Consider the following 16,294-nt stretch of genomic DNA (forward strand, 5'->3'; position numbering starts at 1 on the left):
TTCCTATGCAGAAAACACGCAGGAAAACAGACAAGTGTGAATCCAGCCTACGGATTCTCTTACTGGGAGAAAGTTTTGAGGCAGATTGAAAACTGCAGAGCATCTTTGTGGTAACAGAATTGCGCCACAATACAGCCAGTGTAAACTTAACATTGCAAGCTTAACATTGCAAGCTTAACATTTTCATTTTCCAGATGATACAAAATTCTGGTATGTATTTTCAGCGCTGAGGAGTTACATATACAGAACGCTGTTGATAAGATGGCTACAGTAGTATAGGAATAGAGGTCGGATACAGGGCCCTTCCCTTGGCTACTTTGTCACAGAACTGTCACCTCCTAATAATACTGGAGGAGTGGGCTGCATTGTCAATTTCCCACCTTTGTTACTGCCTACACCTCATGATATTTCTCAAAGAGTAACTGTAACCAAGGATTGAACTTTATCCCAGTCAGTAGCTGATACTCCCTATCGCACGAGAAATCAACTGCCAAGCAAGCAGTGTCTTCCTATGTTGTGTCTGTGTTTATATACATTGTTTCTTGATCTTTCTTCTATTTGTTAACATCACATTTTGTAATGGAATTATTTATTTCACCGGCAGTATGAGCACAGGGTACTGCAGCACTCATCTTCTCCATAATTTCTGCTATCATTTTAGAAATTCTGACAAACTTAGTCTGGCATCTATTGTTCTTCCTACTCTGTGTGTCACAAGGTCACACTTGATTGCTTTCTGGAGAGAAAACGGGCTGCTGTATCAAACACATTTGGTATATGAAGAATGCACCTTGTCCACCGCTCTATTGTCTTGTCATCCTTATTGTCTTGTCACTAACTATCCCTCAACGGGGCTCACAATCTAATCCCTACCAAGTCCATTTAGTCTACGGCCAATTTTATTGCGAAACCAGTTAACTTATCTGTATGTTGTTGGGATGTGGGAGGAAATTGGATTGCCCATCTAAGCCTGATTGGTGTTTGGATTTGTCTTTTTTTTAACTTTGGATTTAGTTGGGCTTTAATCCCTCAAAAATGATTTAGTGGTTTTAAACTATTGTTCTTTTTATACAATCATTGTTTTTCCAGGTGATTGAATATAGCACAGACTATAAGAACATTCTTACTGCAATCAAGCAAGAATATGATGAGTTTATTGAGGCCATCAAGCAGGGGGAAATAGACACCAATCACCTTCAGGCCAAGCTGAAAAGTCTTGCCTCTGAGCCCACCACGCTCATGTATTACAGGAAGAGGGCAGCAGAGCTGGAGGAGAGGTGATGGCAGCTCAAGTCTATCAGTACTATACTCACCCCCAAAGCTGGAATTATACTCTTTGTTTGTTCAGCAGTGTCCCTCCCACGCCATGTGCAGCTCCTTCTTCCATGTGTATCATCCATGTACAGCAGCCCCTTTCTTCCATAAACAGCGTAGCATTTGTAACTAGACAACAACCGCTGCTTACAAAAGCCGTGCCATAGTGATAAATCTCTACTGTGATATTTCATTAGCGCGGCCGCTTCTATGTTAATTAACATAGTTACTATGTAATTAACATAGTAACACTGTTAATTAACATAGTAGCTGCCCTGCTAGTGAACTATCGTGCTAGGGATACATCACTATGGCCGTTGTTTAGTTACAAACGCTACGCTGCCACTAGCGTGCATAGCGTGCAGAGACAGAAAGTTACGTTGCGAAGATTTATTAGCGCGCGTAACGGGGGGTTGCTTGCGCTATTACCTTTAGGGAATCAACCCCATGCTGGACCCATCTGGGGCACCCAAACTTCCACGCTGCCTCTGTTTCCGTAATGTGGACAACATGTAGTGGCGACACAAGTCATTTTAATTTTGTACTGAGGATAAAGTGCCATTCGAAGCTGTACTTTATCCTCAGTACAAAATTAAAATGTGAGACTCCACTTGTTCATATTTGCCTGGGGCCACATTTGACCTATAGCCGGCCTTGATCTCCAGCCCAGGGAAACATTAATTGGACAGACCCATAGGGCTTGATTCACTAAACCGTGCTAACTCATAGCACGGCTGCGCTAGCATTTTTTGCGCACGTTTTCATGCATGTTTTCACACAGAAATTTGTGATTGCGTGTGAAAACGCAAGCAAAAACGCTAGCGCGACCATGCTAAGAGGAAGGCCTCGTTCACATCTCTTCAGCGCAGATGGCCGTACGATCGGAACGCAACGCGTACGATCGCACGCCATCTGCCCCGCTGCGCAGCTGATCCCATCCATTGACAGTGATAGGATCAGCTCTGCGCTTGCGGGCAAAATGCAAGCAGCAGTACGCAAGCGCATCGTACTGCTATGCAGCGCAGTAGATGTGAACAGTAGAAGGGTTGTCTATGCCCTTCTGCCGTTCTTGCGTTCCAGCACATTATACGTGCTTCCAAATGCGCACGGAAGCGCGTATTATGTGAACGAGGCCTTAGCACAGTTTAGTGAATCAAGCCCATATTCTCTACTGGTCTCTGATGATTTAACCACCTGAGCGGTCTGGACGAGCTCAGCTCGTCCAACACCGCCGGAGGTCGCCGCTCAGGCCCTGCTGGGCCGATTTTTATCAAATAAAAAGCAGCACACGCAGCCGGCACTTTGCCAGCCGCGTGTGCTGCCTGATCGCCGCCGCTCTGCGGCGATTCGCCGCGAGCAGCGGCGAAAGAGGGCCCCCCTAGCCGCCTGAGCCCTGCGCAGCCGGAACAAAAAGTTCCGGCCAGCGCTAAGGGCTGGATCGGAGGCGGCTGACGTCAGGACGTCGGCTGACGTCGATGACGTCACTCCGCTCGTCGCTATGGCGACGATATAAGCAAAACAAGGAAGGCCGCTCATTGCGGCCTTCCTTGTTTATTATGGGCGCCGGAGGTGATCGGAAGATCGCCTCCGGAGCGCCCTCTAGTGGGCTTTCATGCAGCCAACTTTCAGTTGGCTGCATGAAATAGTTTTTTTTTTATTAAAAAAAAACCCTCCCGCAGCCACCCTGGCGATTTAATCAGAACGCCAGGGTGGTTAAGGCACAGTGTTGCCATTGTAAAACTGTCCCTGTATGTCTGTATTTTGTTTTAGGATTGAAATAATTAACAAGGACTCTGAGAGAATTGAACATGAATTACACAAACTGCGTGATAGAAGGAGAACGAAGAGCCCTCTAGTGGAGGAGAAAGCACCTGCACAGAAAGCAGTAAACCCCTCTGCTCCAATCCCAGGTACGAATCACCAAGACAAGACAAGACAAATAACATTTATATTGCGCTTTTCTCCTTGCGGACTCAAAGCGCCAGAGCAGAGCAGCAGCCACTAGGGCGCGCTCTATTGGCAGTAGCAGTGTAAGGGAGACTTGCCAAAGGTCTCCTACTGAATTAGTGCTGGCTTACTGAACAGGCAGAGCCGAGATTCGAACCCTGGTCTCCTGTGTCAGAGGCAGAGCCCTTAACCATTACACCATCAGCCAACTGCCATATTACACCAGAGTTCCACAGATTATACACTAATCAAAAGGAACTCAGTTTGCAATCAGCAACAGCAGAGATGAAAGCTTATTGATAATCATCAGTGTTCATTTTGCAAGTGAACTCTTTATTCTGCTATTATTATTATTTTTTTTTAGTATTTATATAGCGCTGACATATTACGCAGCGCTGTACGGAGTATGTTGTCTTGACAATTAACTGTCCCTCAGACGGGCTCACAATCTAATCCCTACCGTAGTCATATGTCTATGTATGTATTGTGTAGTGTATGTATCGTAGTCTAGGGTCATAGAAGTCAAATAACTTATTTGTGTGTTTTGGGGATGTGGGAGGAAAACGGGGTGCCCAGAGGAAACCTACGCTGACACGGGTAGAACATACAAACTCCATGCAAATAGAGCCCTGGCCGGGTTGCAAATCGAGGACCTAGTGCAGCAAGGCGAGAGTGCAACCACTACGCTGCTATCCAAAATGCTTTAGTTCTATGGCTGAGCTGTTTGCTCTACCCAAATCCTAATTCGTACAAGGAAACCTGATGCAACAGGAAATCACTTTGAAATGCTGTCTGCCAGGCAGGCCCTCAGCTTGGTGAGCTGGTACAGAGGAGACAGAAGGCAGAGAAAGTTGCCATGGTACTGTCGTGGTTTTGGGTGCTGATTCTACCTTCCATCTGCACCTCAACCATGTCTCTAAAACTATATGTACCAGTATTTTAATACTTATGTTGGAGTTTGAGTGTATGTCAACAGTTACAGGGGTGCAAAGGACTCATTACCCGTTCACTACTGTGTTGTCCATGCCTCTTCTCGTTCCCCCAGTCTCCGCAACCACTCCTTGAAAAATATGACTTTTGGCTAAAGTCAAAATTTCAGACAGGAAAAGGCAGACTTGCTGTGGTGTTCCCTCGCCCCTCCATTTCCTTAGCGGTAACCCCGAGTCAGGCTCAGGACGGAAATCCAGAGTTCACAGCGGTAACCCCGATCCTGGCTCAGGGTAGCCGCCAGGAGATATATGCAGAGCCTGCACGCAGCTGGCGTTTGTAACTCCCCTTCCCCCAGGATCCAGATACTAGCAGCCATTCTTCTTCCAGTCCTCAGAGGCTCTTAGTCCCTCTGGTAAGATCGCCGTTTGTCTCATGGCGATAGAACGCCACTCTAGTTACATGCAGGGCTGCCGCAGATCTATCTAGTGGTATGATTTTCTTTCCTGCTTTCAGGGTCTAAAAGCTTTTGAAACCACTTTTAGACCCTAAAATCCAGAAGTAATCATATCGCTAGAGAGGCTAAAAGGAGTGACTGAGGCAGAAAAGAGAGGGTGATAGGAGGGAACATGCCTGCCTCTTCCTGTCAGAAAATTTGGCTTTAGCCAAAAGTCAATTTTTTCAAACAGTGATTACAGGGGTCGGGAGGAACAAGGAGTGGAATCAATGGAAAATGCACAGAGGAATGTGGATCCAGCATGAACATACCCGTCTGTGTGTACCTTAGGTAGCTTTGCCTAGGGTCAGGTGTGTTTTAAAGGACACCTGAGGGGAAAATAAACTTATTAAATAAACAATTGTATAAATCTTCCTTCTCCTAAAATGAATTTTTAAGATATTCCACAGTTTTATTTTATATTGAAATATACTTTAAGTTTTTTTGTTTTTACTCAAAATGACACATTCATTGAAGTATGCCAGAGCTAAAATCTATGAACTATTGACCCTTTTTATCTCTTCCCTGCTCTTAGAAGCCATTCTCAGCTAGGAAAGTGTTTTATAGTTGTAATTTCTTATCAGTAAAGGTCACACTATAGTCTGACCCAGTCTTGACAGGAACTGCCACTTACATACCTGATGTTTAACTCTTTCGGGCAGAGAAAGAAAAAAAAGGAACACAGCATAGTTATTTGTGTGCTAGGCACTGTACATACCCATGTCTATGTCATCATGTCACATGTCACCTCGGGTATCCTTTAAACTACATACACATCAGTTTAGAAAAACCTGTTATTTTCTGATCTGACATTTTATTAGTGTTATTATACATTAGTGTTATTATTACATTTATATGATGACATATTCCACAGCTCTTTTCCCCTTCCATAGTTCTATGTGAGGAGCAATCTTGGTAGGCTGTCTGCTCTTTTCACCGGTATGCTTACTGGTTCCATTTTCCAGGCATGTCTGTAGAAGATTCTCTTGACTTTGCTGCTCTTGAAAAGTACCAGCAGCATTTAGTTGGCAAGAAGCAAGAGTTACTTAACAGTATAAATACCAAGTATGTCCCCGTCCAGAGGAAACAGGAACTGGACCTGAAGCTCAGCCTTGCTCTGCAGGAGAGAGAAGAAGCTGAACTAATCAATGAGACACTGATGGACAGGTAAATATATTGTATAATTCCATGAGTAGGATTTTGTTTTAGGCCCTATTTACACTTAAAGAGGAACTTTTGTGAAAAGGGGAAAAATAAATCAATATATTGCAAAGTGAAATGTTCAAAAATAGGAGATCAAGAAATTATTAATATTTCGCCATTTAATTTGTTAATATTGTTAGATCCACAATGAGCTTGCACATAATCATCTTTACTACTGGCAGACATGAAAAAACTAGACAGCACCAACTGCCATTTTCTATAACCACACCCCCTAACAATGCAATAGGCTAAAAGTTTGCTTCTTTATGGAAATACATATGCACAGAGGAAGATACTGGTTGCTTGATACTAAGAAACAGCTTTTATTTCCCACAATGCAACAAGGAACAGCAACCACTCCCCCCCCCCCCCCCCCCCGTCCTGTCCCGTATGATCTATTTGGAGAAAAGGATTAGATTTCCCGTGGGAAAAGAGGTATCAGCTACTGATTGGGATGATGTTATGTCCTTGGTTACAGTTCCTCTTTAATGCACTGCGTTGAGTTTAGTGAGTTGAGTTGCGTCACATCTTATTTAAAGAGAACCCGAGGTGTGTTTAAAGAATGTTATCAGCATACAGAGGCTGGATCTGCCTATACAGCCCAGCCTCTGTTGCTATCCCAAACCCCACTAAGGTCCCCCTGCACTCTGCAATCCCTCATAAATCACAGCCATGCTGTGAGGCTGTGTTTACATCTGTAGTGTGAGTCTCAGCTGCTCCCCCACCTCCTGCATAGCTCCGGTCCCTGCCCCTGTCCTTTCCCTCCAATCAGCAGGGAGGGAAGATATGCAGGCGGGGACTGGAGTTCTGCAGGAGGCGGGGAGAGCAGCAGACTGACACTATAGAGATAAACACAGCCAGCTCTGACAAGCTGTTTGTCAGCAGCGTGGCTGTGATTTATAAGGGATTGCAGAGTGCAGGGGGACCTTAGGGGGGTTTGGGATAGCAACAGAGGCTGGGCTGTATAGGCAGATCCAGCCTCTGTATGCAGATAATATTCTTCAAACCCACCTCGGGTTCTCATTAACAAATGAGACGCAACAGCATGCAACTTAATTTGACACAACCCAACACAACGCATCTAAGTGTAAATCCCGCCTTAATATAAAGAAATATGTTGTTTTATGCTCAAATACAAAGGAATATTCCAGTTTTTGTGCCCAGGACTGTTAGTGAAAGCTTTCAGCAGCTCTGAGAAAGTATTGTAAATGAGTCTGGTTTGGGTGAATGTGTTGGCGTAGGGCACAGGGAAATACCTCTACATCTCTGCACAATAATATGCCAAAAGCGGGGAACATATATTGAAATATGCGAAGAAACTATTTTAATTCAATATTTTGTATACACAATTTAAAACCTTTACCATTATATAAAATAACCAGCAGATGGCAGCGCTAACATCTTCCTGTATTACAAAAGCTTGCTTGGGTAAACCGAATACAATACACACGCTAGTCGGTACCTAGTTGCAGTGGTTGGGCAGGACTTGAGTGCTGTAAAAACAGCGTTTGAGATTTCGTTGCAGCCGGCGCCACCATAGGCCTTAATAGGAATTACAGCTATAGCAGTGCTCAGACAGTAATTTGGGCGCTGCCAAAAGACTGAGCCCAAATTACTTTAAAAACAGCGTAGCTGGCAACTGAATTACATGTTTCCCCAATATCCATGTTGACCTGGAGGGGGGTAATAGTAATTAACGCAGCCGGGACTTTTGCAGGAGTAGGGTCAGATGTTTTTTGGCTTTACTCTGCGCCCAAATCTCTCAGCGGTATAACTATAGGTATGCGGCCGGTCAGGGCTGCCTCTGCCAAGGATCTAGCATGTGTACAGCGACCCCCAAACTCCCTCTTTGCCTCGGCAGAGCCCACCTGCCAGGGTGATTGCTGACAGAAGCATTGTTCTCGCCGCTCTCACCCTGCCCACTCTGTGCACCACTCCTTTGTGTCTCCTCCCTCCTTTATACGCCACCAAAAACCTGCTTTCTGAGGAAGGGCAGCCACTGTGTGAAAGAGGCAGAATAGCTTGTTAATGGTCACCCCTATGCAAAGCACATATAGGTGATCATTACCACTCCAGCACCAATAAAGAGCTGGTGCTATGACAGGAGGAGGGTCCTTGTGTTCAGGGGCCCCGGTGCAGTCCCAGCCTGTGCATCTCCTATTGCTGCGCCACTGCTATTGTCTCGATCACAGTCTATGGCCGATAGTATCCTGGTGTGGGTTCCAGGTGCAGCAGTTGATTATGGCCCATAGGATCCTGGTGTGGGTTCCAGGTGCAACAGTTGATTATGCCCCATGATCCTGGTGTGGGTTCCAGGTGCAACTGTTGATTATGCCCCATGATCCTGGTGTGGGTTCCAGGTGCAAAAGTTGATTATGGCCCATAGGATCCTGGTGTGGGTTCCAGGTGCAACAGTTGATTATGCCCTATGATCCTGGTGTGGGTTCCAGGTGCAACAGTTGATTATGCCCCATGATCCTGGTGTGGGTTCCAGGTGCAAAAGTTGATTATGGCAATAGGATCCTGGTGTGTGTTCCAGGTGCAACAGTTGATTACAAATCCTAACAGCATCACTTTGAGGGCCCATTCACATTTGAAAAAGGCAAAATTCTAGCGCTTAGCGCTATCGTTTTGCACGGGTGATTTTACCACATATATTGCAGCAAAATTACTGTACAAATTTGCGTTTGATGAGCGATCGCGATTATCATTTCTATAGCATGCTAATCACGATTGCTCCTGAATCGCCAAAAAAATGCTGCGTGTAACGTGTTTGCGATTGCCACGATCGGCGGCAGTGAGATCACTGCTATATACTTAATATTGCACTAGCACTTCGGGGATTAGCGGGTATCACTAATAGCCTAGATGTGAACGAGCCCCTAGAGTGCGTGGAGCCAAGAAATCCATTTTTTTAAGACCTTAAAGAGACTCTGAAGCGAGAATAAATCTCGCTTCAGAGCTGATAGTTAGCAGGGGCACGTGTGCCCCTGCTAAACCGCCGCTATCGTGCCGCTAAACGGGGGTCCCTTCACCCCCAAACCCACCCCCGCAATCGTTGGTCGTAAAATTGTTCGTATATTTACTCTTCCTGGAGGCAGGGCTAACGGCTGCAGCCCTGCCTACAGTCGCGTCTATCAGCGGCGCATCGCCGCCTCTCCCCCGCCCCTCTCAGTGAAGGAAGACTGAGAGGGGCGGGGGAGAGGCGGAGATACGCGCTGACAGATGCGCGTGGGGCAGGGCTGCGGCGGTTATCCCTGCCCCAACCAGGAAGCGCTCCCCAGCTGCACTGAGGGGATTTGGGGTGAAGGGACCCCCGTTAAGCCGCGGGATAGCGGCGGTTTAGCAGGGGCACACATGCCCCTGCTATCTATGAGGTCTGAAGCGAGATTTATTCTCGCTTCAAACTCTCTTTAACTTACATGCTTATGTCTAGCTTCTCTGAATTCCTCAATTGTTTACAGTTATATAGGCAAACGCACAGGGGGAAGGGGGGCGTTTAAAGCTGCCCAGAATCCCCCTCAGACCAGGGCCGGTGCAGTGTCTGCAGGCACAAGTTGAGACACTAGAATATCTGCAGGTTTCCTGCAGCTCACAGCACTGCCCCCTTTCTTTCCCTACTACAGTTGACTTTGGATGTAGCAGCAGCATGTGTACAAAGCATGGAGCAGCTCTGGGAACTTAAATAAAGCACAGAGCTAGGAATGAGCACAGCCCTGTGCTCCTGCTCTGTGAATGCTTCACTTTCCTTTTTATTATCAATGTCGGCTGTCCTCATTATTATCTGTATCGAAACTGCTCCTGATCGATCCCATTGCCGGTCGGTCAATCAGATGTGAAATTGCATGTGTACCCAGCATGATGTCCTACCATATTATTATACTGTATTGTGCGTGGCTGAGGGAGACAGCTGTAAAATAGACAGTTTACCTGCTGCACTAATGATGATGTGACCTCAAACAGATTAGTAATTAGTTTATTCCACTTTCTAAATGGTTGGTTTTGGTCATTAATTTGCAGTGTTGTATGACATAGTGCATCATTGTTTCTATGATTAAATACCTTTTCCCATTTCCTCTAGTTTCAGGAAGAAGAGAGTGATTGCAGATGCAATATCAGCTTGGGCAAAATCTGATAAAAGCATTGATCTCTATGAGTCATTAGCAGAAGTAATAAAGAAACAACGGGAAACAAAAGGTATCGCTGTTGATTCTTTAAAAATTCTTAGTGTGTTAAAGTGTGTGATGACTTTTTATGTCAACACTCATCACATGATTCTGTAAGGGCTCTTTCACATCAGACAACGCGAACAGGAGCCGTTCTCCTGCACGCGTTGTCTGCCTGCGGCGTGTCGTCGGGTATCTGCGGTGCGACGCAATCAGCGGCGGTAGCTGGTAATTAAACCCGACGGAAAACACCGGCTCGTGGGTGCGTTGGAGGAAAAACTGCGCCCGGGTGCGTCGGAACCGCAACGCATCGAAACGCAGCGTCGAGTGTGAAAGGTAAAATGAAAGTCTATGGACTTTCATCTTACCTTGGTTAACGCAAACGGCTGCCGTTTGCGTTAACGCACAAAGTCTGCCCTAATGTGAAAGAGCCCTAAGGCCTCTTACCCACATACAGCGATTTTGGCCGGGGTCATTAAAGGGGAAGGAAAGTGCTGTGATTTATATCACAACACAGCTAATAAAACATTTAACAAATGTTATTTTACAGCTAGTTCAGAAGTACTTTAAATGAATGCTTAGGAGACAGATTTTGACCTATAGTTGCACAAAATGTTTCACCTTAAAGTGGATCCGAAATAAACTTTTACTCATTGCATAATTGTGTTCCTTACATATAGTTTATAGGGCATTCCTCAAGTCAAATACTTTTTTTGTTTTGTTTTAATACTCCAATTTCCTATAAACTAAACAAGCCTCGCCCACAGCTCCTTTTGTGCCTTGGCACTGTAGCAAAGGCTTATGGGAGCTCAGTCTGAGCAGGAGGAGGAGGTTACTAGCCATTGATTTCAGAGGCAGAGGGGAGGAGGAGGAGAGGGGGCTGAATTTACACACAGGCAAGCTGAAAGCATCTCCAGCCCTCAGCCTGTGACAATGTGACAAACAGAACATGTCTGCTCTCATTGTATCACAGGAATAAATAATCATAAACTGTTGAAGCTGTTAGCAGCTAGATATGCTGTGTAAACTATCTAACCTTTATATAGGAAATATAGACAGGTTACTTGTTATAGTTAGTTTTTCATCTTGGATCCGCTTTAAAGTAAACTTGAGATGGCCATCAGGGGTGTATTTATACTCACCTGGGGCTTCCTCCAGCCCCATGAGGTTTATGGACTCCCTTGCCGTCCTCTCCAGTTGCTCCATTATCTTCTAATGGAGCTATAATGCAGCTCTTGAGCGATTTGAGTCCGACTGGAGAAAAGCAATGTAGAAATGTTAAGATTAGGATTAATCCTCTCCTTCGTCAGTTAACGTCTGACGTTAACTGGCGTCTTGACGTCACCTGCACACAGTCACCCCACAGGAGACCCCTTAGGCAAGATGGCAGTTCTTGCCCCCCGCTGATGGTCACCTGGCTTTTTTTAGTAAGATTTGGTGGGAGCTAGCATCCACCAGCCCCTAGACTCCCCCCAGGCCCTAGAATATAGAAATGATATAGGTTTATATCCGTGCAAAATAATGCAAATAAGTCCCATTAGCTGCCCAGAAGTAAAAGTCCTCAGATAGATTCCATCATGATACAACCAGAAAATCTTCAGCGCTGTATGGTACTTCAAACTGTCACTCCATCACCAAACACCATTCAAAGTGCAGGCTTACCAGTTTCCAAAGAGATCCAAATTATAAGGTCTAAGCGTATGACTGATCACAGTAATGATCAATCCTCCTTTATGATCACCATCAGATTTCAAAGCGTCAGCTGTCCTCCTTCATACAGCAAAGATGCTCCCAGCATAAAAACAATAATAACCAGAGCAGATCTAAGTGTTCTTTGTTTAAAACATTCACTTTTATTGTGCATTAAAACAAATCCAATACTCACATAAGGGCCCTTGTGACAGGGACCCTCAGAAGAAATTTTGCTTTATGTATATGAGTGGGGAGCCGTCCTCCCATCCGCCATCTGTTCGCCCGATCCGGTTTCGCTATTGCGTCATCACCCTGATGACGCAATAAACTTTGAGAGACAGAAATCCTGGATAGGAATAGTCTGCACCACCAATTTAATGTACACAAATCATCTTTATTCAAACGCTAAGACAATTTAAAGACAATTAAAATGAAGTGCATTGCACAACAAAAGCAACCCTCACAACACAGTATGATGTGAGGAGATATCAAACAATAATAATGCCTCACCTCTCATGTACAATGATAAACCCTTCTATACTGCATATTAACCATTTGAGATCTAAGATAGATCTCAATATGGAAAATGGGACCCGTGTCCAGGGAATCTATCATATATCATACACTTTGGCTGTTTCATCACCCTGATGACGCAATAGCTAAACCGGTCGGGCGAACGGAGGCATGCGCAGCAGCGTGCGTGTGGGGGTCCGCGCGGAGGGCGGGTCTGCGCGTGGCGTTTACAGACTTAGAGCCCGTTTTTCAATGGGCTTAGGTCACTAGTGCACAATAAAAGTGAATGTTTTAAACGAAGAACACTTAGATCTGCTCTGGTTATTATTGTTTTTATGCTGAGAGCATCTTTACTGTATGAAGGAGGACAGCTGACACTTTAAAATCTGATAGTGATCATAAAGGAGGATTGATCATTTCTGTGACCAGTCATACGCTCAGACCTTATAATCTGGGTCTCTGGAAACTGGTGTCAGGGCCGGCCCGCCCATGAGGCGGGGTGAGGCGGGTTCCTCAGGCGGCAGGAAGTGGAGGGGCGACACCAGGCTAGGGTTGCCACCCGACCGGTATCTCTCCGCTGCCGGAAAAATGTTTTTACTGGCAATGGCTATCATTCATAAAGCATTTCCGCATGCGGAAATGCTAAAAACAGCTGACTTTACCGACCACTCGGCAAAGTCAGCATTCATAAAGGCTCTTTCCGCATGAAAAAATGACACTAACGAGCAGAGTGATAAATCACCGCCTTGTGCGGTGATTATCGGAACAAATGTAGCAAAATGTTCATTCATGAAGAACACCGCAAGCGGTGTCAGGTCGGGAAGTCCCGCTCCCTCTGATGTGGCGATACCAATGCAAGTGAATGGAGACACACAGACCTCCCAGGCAGCTGCAGCAGAACGGAACACGGAGAAATGTATCAACTCTGCAGCTTCCGTGTCTCCACCTGCCTACCGCCTGCCTATCGCCAGCCTAGTTCGGGGAATCTCCGCAGTGCTTCCGCACATGGATACTTTTTTATGAATGCCCACCCAGAAGTCTAAAACACCGCCAGCGGTGTTTTCCCGCACTGATTCCCCTTACCGACAGCCTCTTTATGAATGATACCCAATGTATCCAGCCGGTTATTTGGACTGTTCCACAAGAGCAGAGGGGGAGACGCCTGATCTATTACAATAATACTTCTAAGGCTACAGGCTGTTCTCCCCCTCAGGCTCCCTCCCCCATGGTGCTGTTCCTGTTGATACATCCAGCGTGCTGCGTGCTCTACGTGACGTCACTGTGGAGCCTGAGCAAGCCTGTCAGGAGGGAGTGCTGAGCAGCCTGCGCGGACTGAGAGCCGAGGAGTTCTCTGTAAGCAGAAGTGATGGCAGAGGCAGCCGAGGAGGGGAGCCTGACTCTCTCCATCCCCCTCCCCTTGGTTACCGTGTCCTCCGTGTGTCTGCAGTCAGCCTGGTAAGCTATCGGCTCACATTCCTTTATCTCCTGACTTTCTTCTTCCCTCTGCCTGGCTATTCATTCCTTCTCTGCTCTCCTCAGCTTGGCAGATTTATTGCTGATGCTGCCCGTGTGTAAATTTACACCCTTTCCCTGCTGGTTACTTGTTTTATTTGCTGCAGGACAGCCCCTTGTTTTCCTGTATGGATATGTGTATTTTTTTTTCTTTGGTACTACGTCCTGGCTCATTGCTGCTAATGGCATTTAGGAAACCTGTAATATAATTAAAAAATAATAACTTACCTGGGGCTTCTACCATCCCCCTGCAATCACCGTGTGCCCGCATCGGGACAAAATGATCCTCGGGTCCCCCGCCGCGGCTCACTTTAGTTTTTTCCGGTCAGGCGTGGCCACTGCGCTTGTGCGTTCCTGGCTGCACACGACCTCACTCCCACTCAGGTCCCCGGGAGTGTCCTGCAGAGGTGCAGTACAAGGTTTTCTCATACTGTGGCGGATGCTCTCGGCTATGTGAGCGGGAGTCAGGAAGCCCGTGGCCAAGGCCGCACAAGCACAGTGGCGGCGCCTGACCGGAAAAACAAAAGTGAGCCACGGCGGGGGACCTGAGGATCGTTTTGTCCCGATGCAGGCACACGGCGATTGCAGGGGGCTGTTTAGAAGCCCCAGGTAAGTTAATTTTTTTTAATGATATTACAGGTGTTCTTTAACAATTGCCATATTTACCACATCTACATTCTATATTTTCAGGGGACATTAGCCCTAATGTAGATCTTTGTACGCCGGCCAATACAATATGCACCATCTTCTCCACGCGACCGGCAGCTTCTGCTCACTTTGTAATTCTTGGCAGTCATGCACATGTGTGCCGCAATGCATGCTGGGGGATGTAGTCCATGGATGCAAGTACAGTGTTGTACTCGCATCCAGGGACCTCATCTCCCAGCATGCATTGTGGCATGCATGTAACTATGCCAGGAATTATAAAGGCTGATAGAACCTGGTGATCAGGTGGAGAAGATTGAATATGTTGTATGGGCTGTAGGTAAGTAATGGTGCTCTACCCAGCGGCACACATCATTATGAACCTCCCTTATGTTGTATCCACACCATACAATTTTTTGGCAGATTTACCTACCAGATCGATTATTTCCGGCATGTCCGATCTGAAGATCGATTGATTTTCTGAATATTTACTTCTATGGAAATCGATCAGAAAATCACCCAGAAAATCGATCGATCTTCAGATCGGACATGCTGGAAATAATCGATCTGGCAAGTAAATCTGCCAAAAAATTGTATGGTGTGGATACATTATGGGAAGGTTCGTTTTTAGTAAACACAGTACAGTAAATTCCAGTGCTCCAGTCACTTCTAAGGATACTTGTTGTTCTGGGCGGGCTCACTCTATGAATAACATTGCTACTTCTCTAAAGTACATTTGGGCCTGTCCATGACCAAATATGACCATGGGCACTTTCTATTGTATGGTCACAGCCACTTTCCAGTGTGTGGGCATGCAGATTTTTTTGCTACGTGTGCATAGGTATCTACATAGCACTGTCACTTAAAAGTTTCTAGAGCTACCCCTGCATAGTCATGTCACTGACTGTCCTCATAATCTAATCCTACCATAGTTACAGTCCAATGTCCTACCATATTATTATGATGTATTTATATAGCACTGACATCTCCTGCAGCACATTACAGAGTACATAGTCATGTCACTGACTGTCCTCAGAGGGGCTCACAATCTAATCCCTACCATAGTCCTAGTCTAATGTCCTACCATATTATTATTATGTATTTATATAGCACTGACATCTTCTGCAGCACTTTACAGAATATATTAGTCATGTCACTGACTGTCCTCAGAGGAGCTCACACTCTTATCCTACCATAGTCATAGCCTAAAGTCCTACCATATTATTATTATTATGTATTTATATAGCACTGACATCTTCTGCAGCACATTACAGATCACATAGTCATGTCACTGACTGTCCGCAGAGGAGCTCACACTCTAATCCCTACCATAGTAATAGTCTAATGTCCCTACCATATTGTGTTGGTTGGGTCAGGTGCACCGTGTGGAGAGGAATCGTCACGATTCCTCTCCACACCCAACCAACACACTGTCTCAGCAAACCAACTCGGTCCCACTCCCTGGATTATACATGATTTAAATCCTCTAACACATCCACTTTTGAGATGAGGGCTAAAGCCTGGCACACACTTTCAATTATGGTTGGCCAATCACTGACCAATTTTACCACCTGCGTCATGTAGTATGAGGCTGGGCAGCAGATATTGCACACTATGAGCAGATTATGTAGGTATCCCTTATACTACATGAAGGCAGGTGGTAAAATTGGTCAATGATTGGCCAATCATAATTGAAAGGGTGTATCAGGCTTAGTTCCGCTAAGAAAGACAGGAGGGAGAACAAGCAGATGGAGACAGACAGGGATACACACCAGCAGATCCAGTGTGAAGCAGAAGGAAATGGCAGCGCTTCCAAACAGACGCTGCACCTGAATTGACTACCTGCACAAGTATGCAGAGCTCGACTAACGGGCAGGTT

At 45.8% G+C, this 16,294-nt stretch overlaps 1 protein-coding gene across 4 annotated transcripts in view; it reads left to right on the forward strand.

Moving 5' to 3' along the window:
- The window catches only part of CLHC1 (clathrin heavy chain linker domain containing 1), a 65,855-nt gene that overhangs the window by 10,328 nt on the left and 39,233 nt on the right, over nucleotides 1-16,294 (forward strand). For 3 of the 4 annotated variants that reach the window (XM_068232549.1, XM_068232550.1, XM_068232552.1), the window contains 4 exons: nucleotides 1,090-1,277; nucleotides 3,085-3,224; nucleotides 5,650-5,851; nucleotides 9,969-10,084. In XM_068232549.1, coding sequence (XP_068088650.1) covers nucleotides 1,090-1,277; nucleotides 3,085-3,224; nucleotides 5,650-5,851; nucleotides 9,969-10,084 — 646 coding nt within the window. The remainder of the gene's footprint in view (nucleotides 1-1,089; nucleotides 1,278-3,084; nucleotides 3,225-5,649; nucleotides 5,852-9,968; nucleotides 10,085-16,294) is intronic. The other variant, XM_068232551.1, reaches the window with a different exon arrangement.

Source organism: Hyperolius riggenbachi, chromosome 4, assembly GCF_040937935.1.
Source record: "Hyperolius riggenbachi isolate aHypRig1 chromosome 4, aHypRig1.pri, whole genome shotgun sequence".
In the NCBI taxonomy this organism is placed as follows: domain Eukaryota; kingdom Metazoa; phylum Chordata; class Amphibia; order Anura; family Hyperoliidae; genus Hyperolius; species Hyperolius riggenbachi.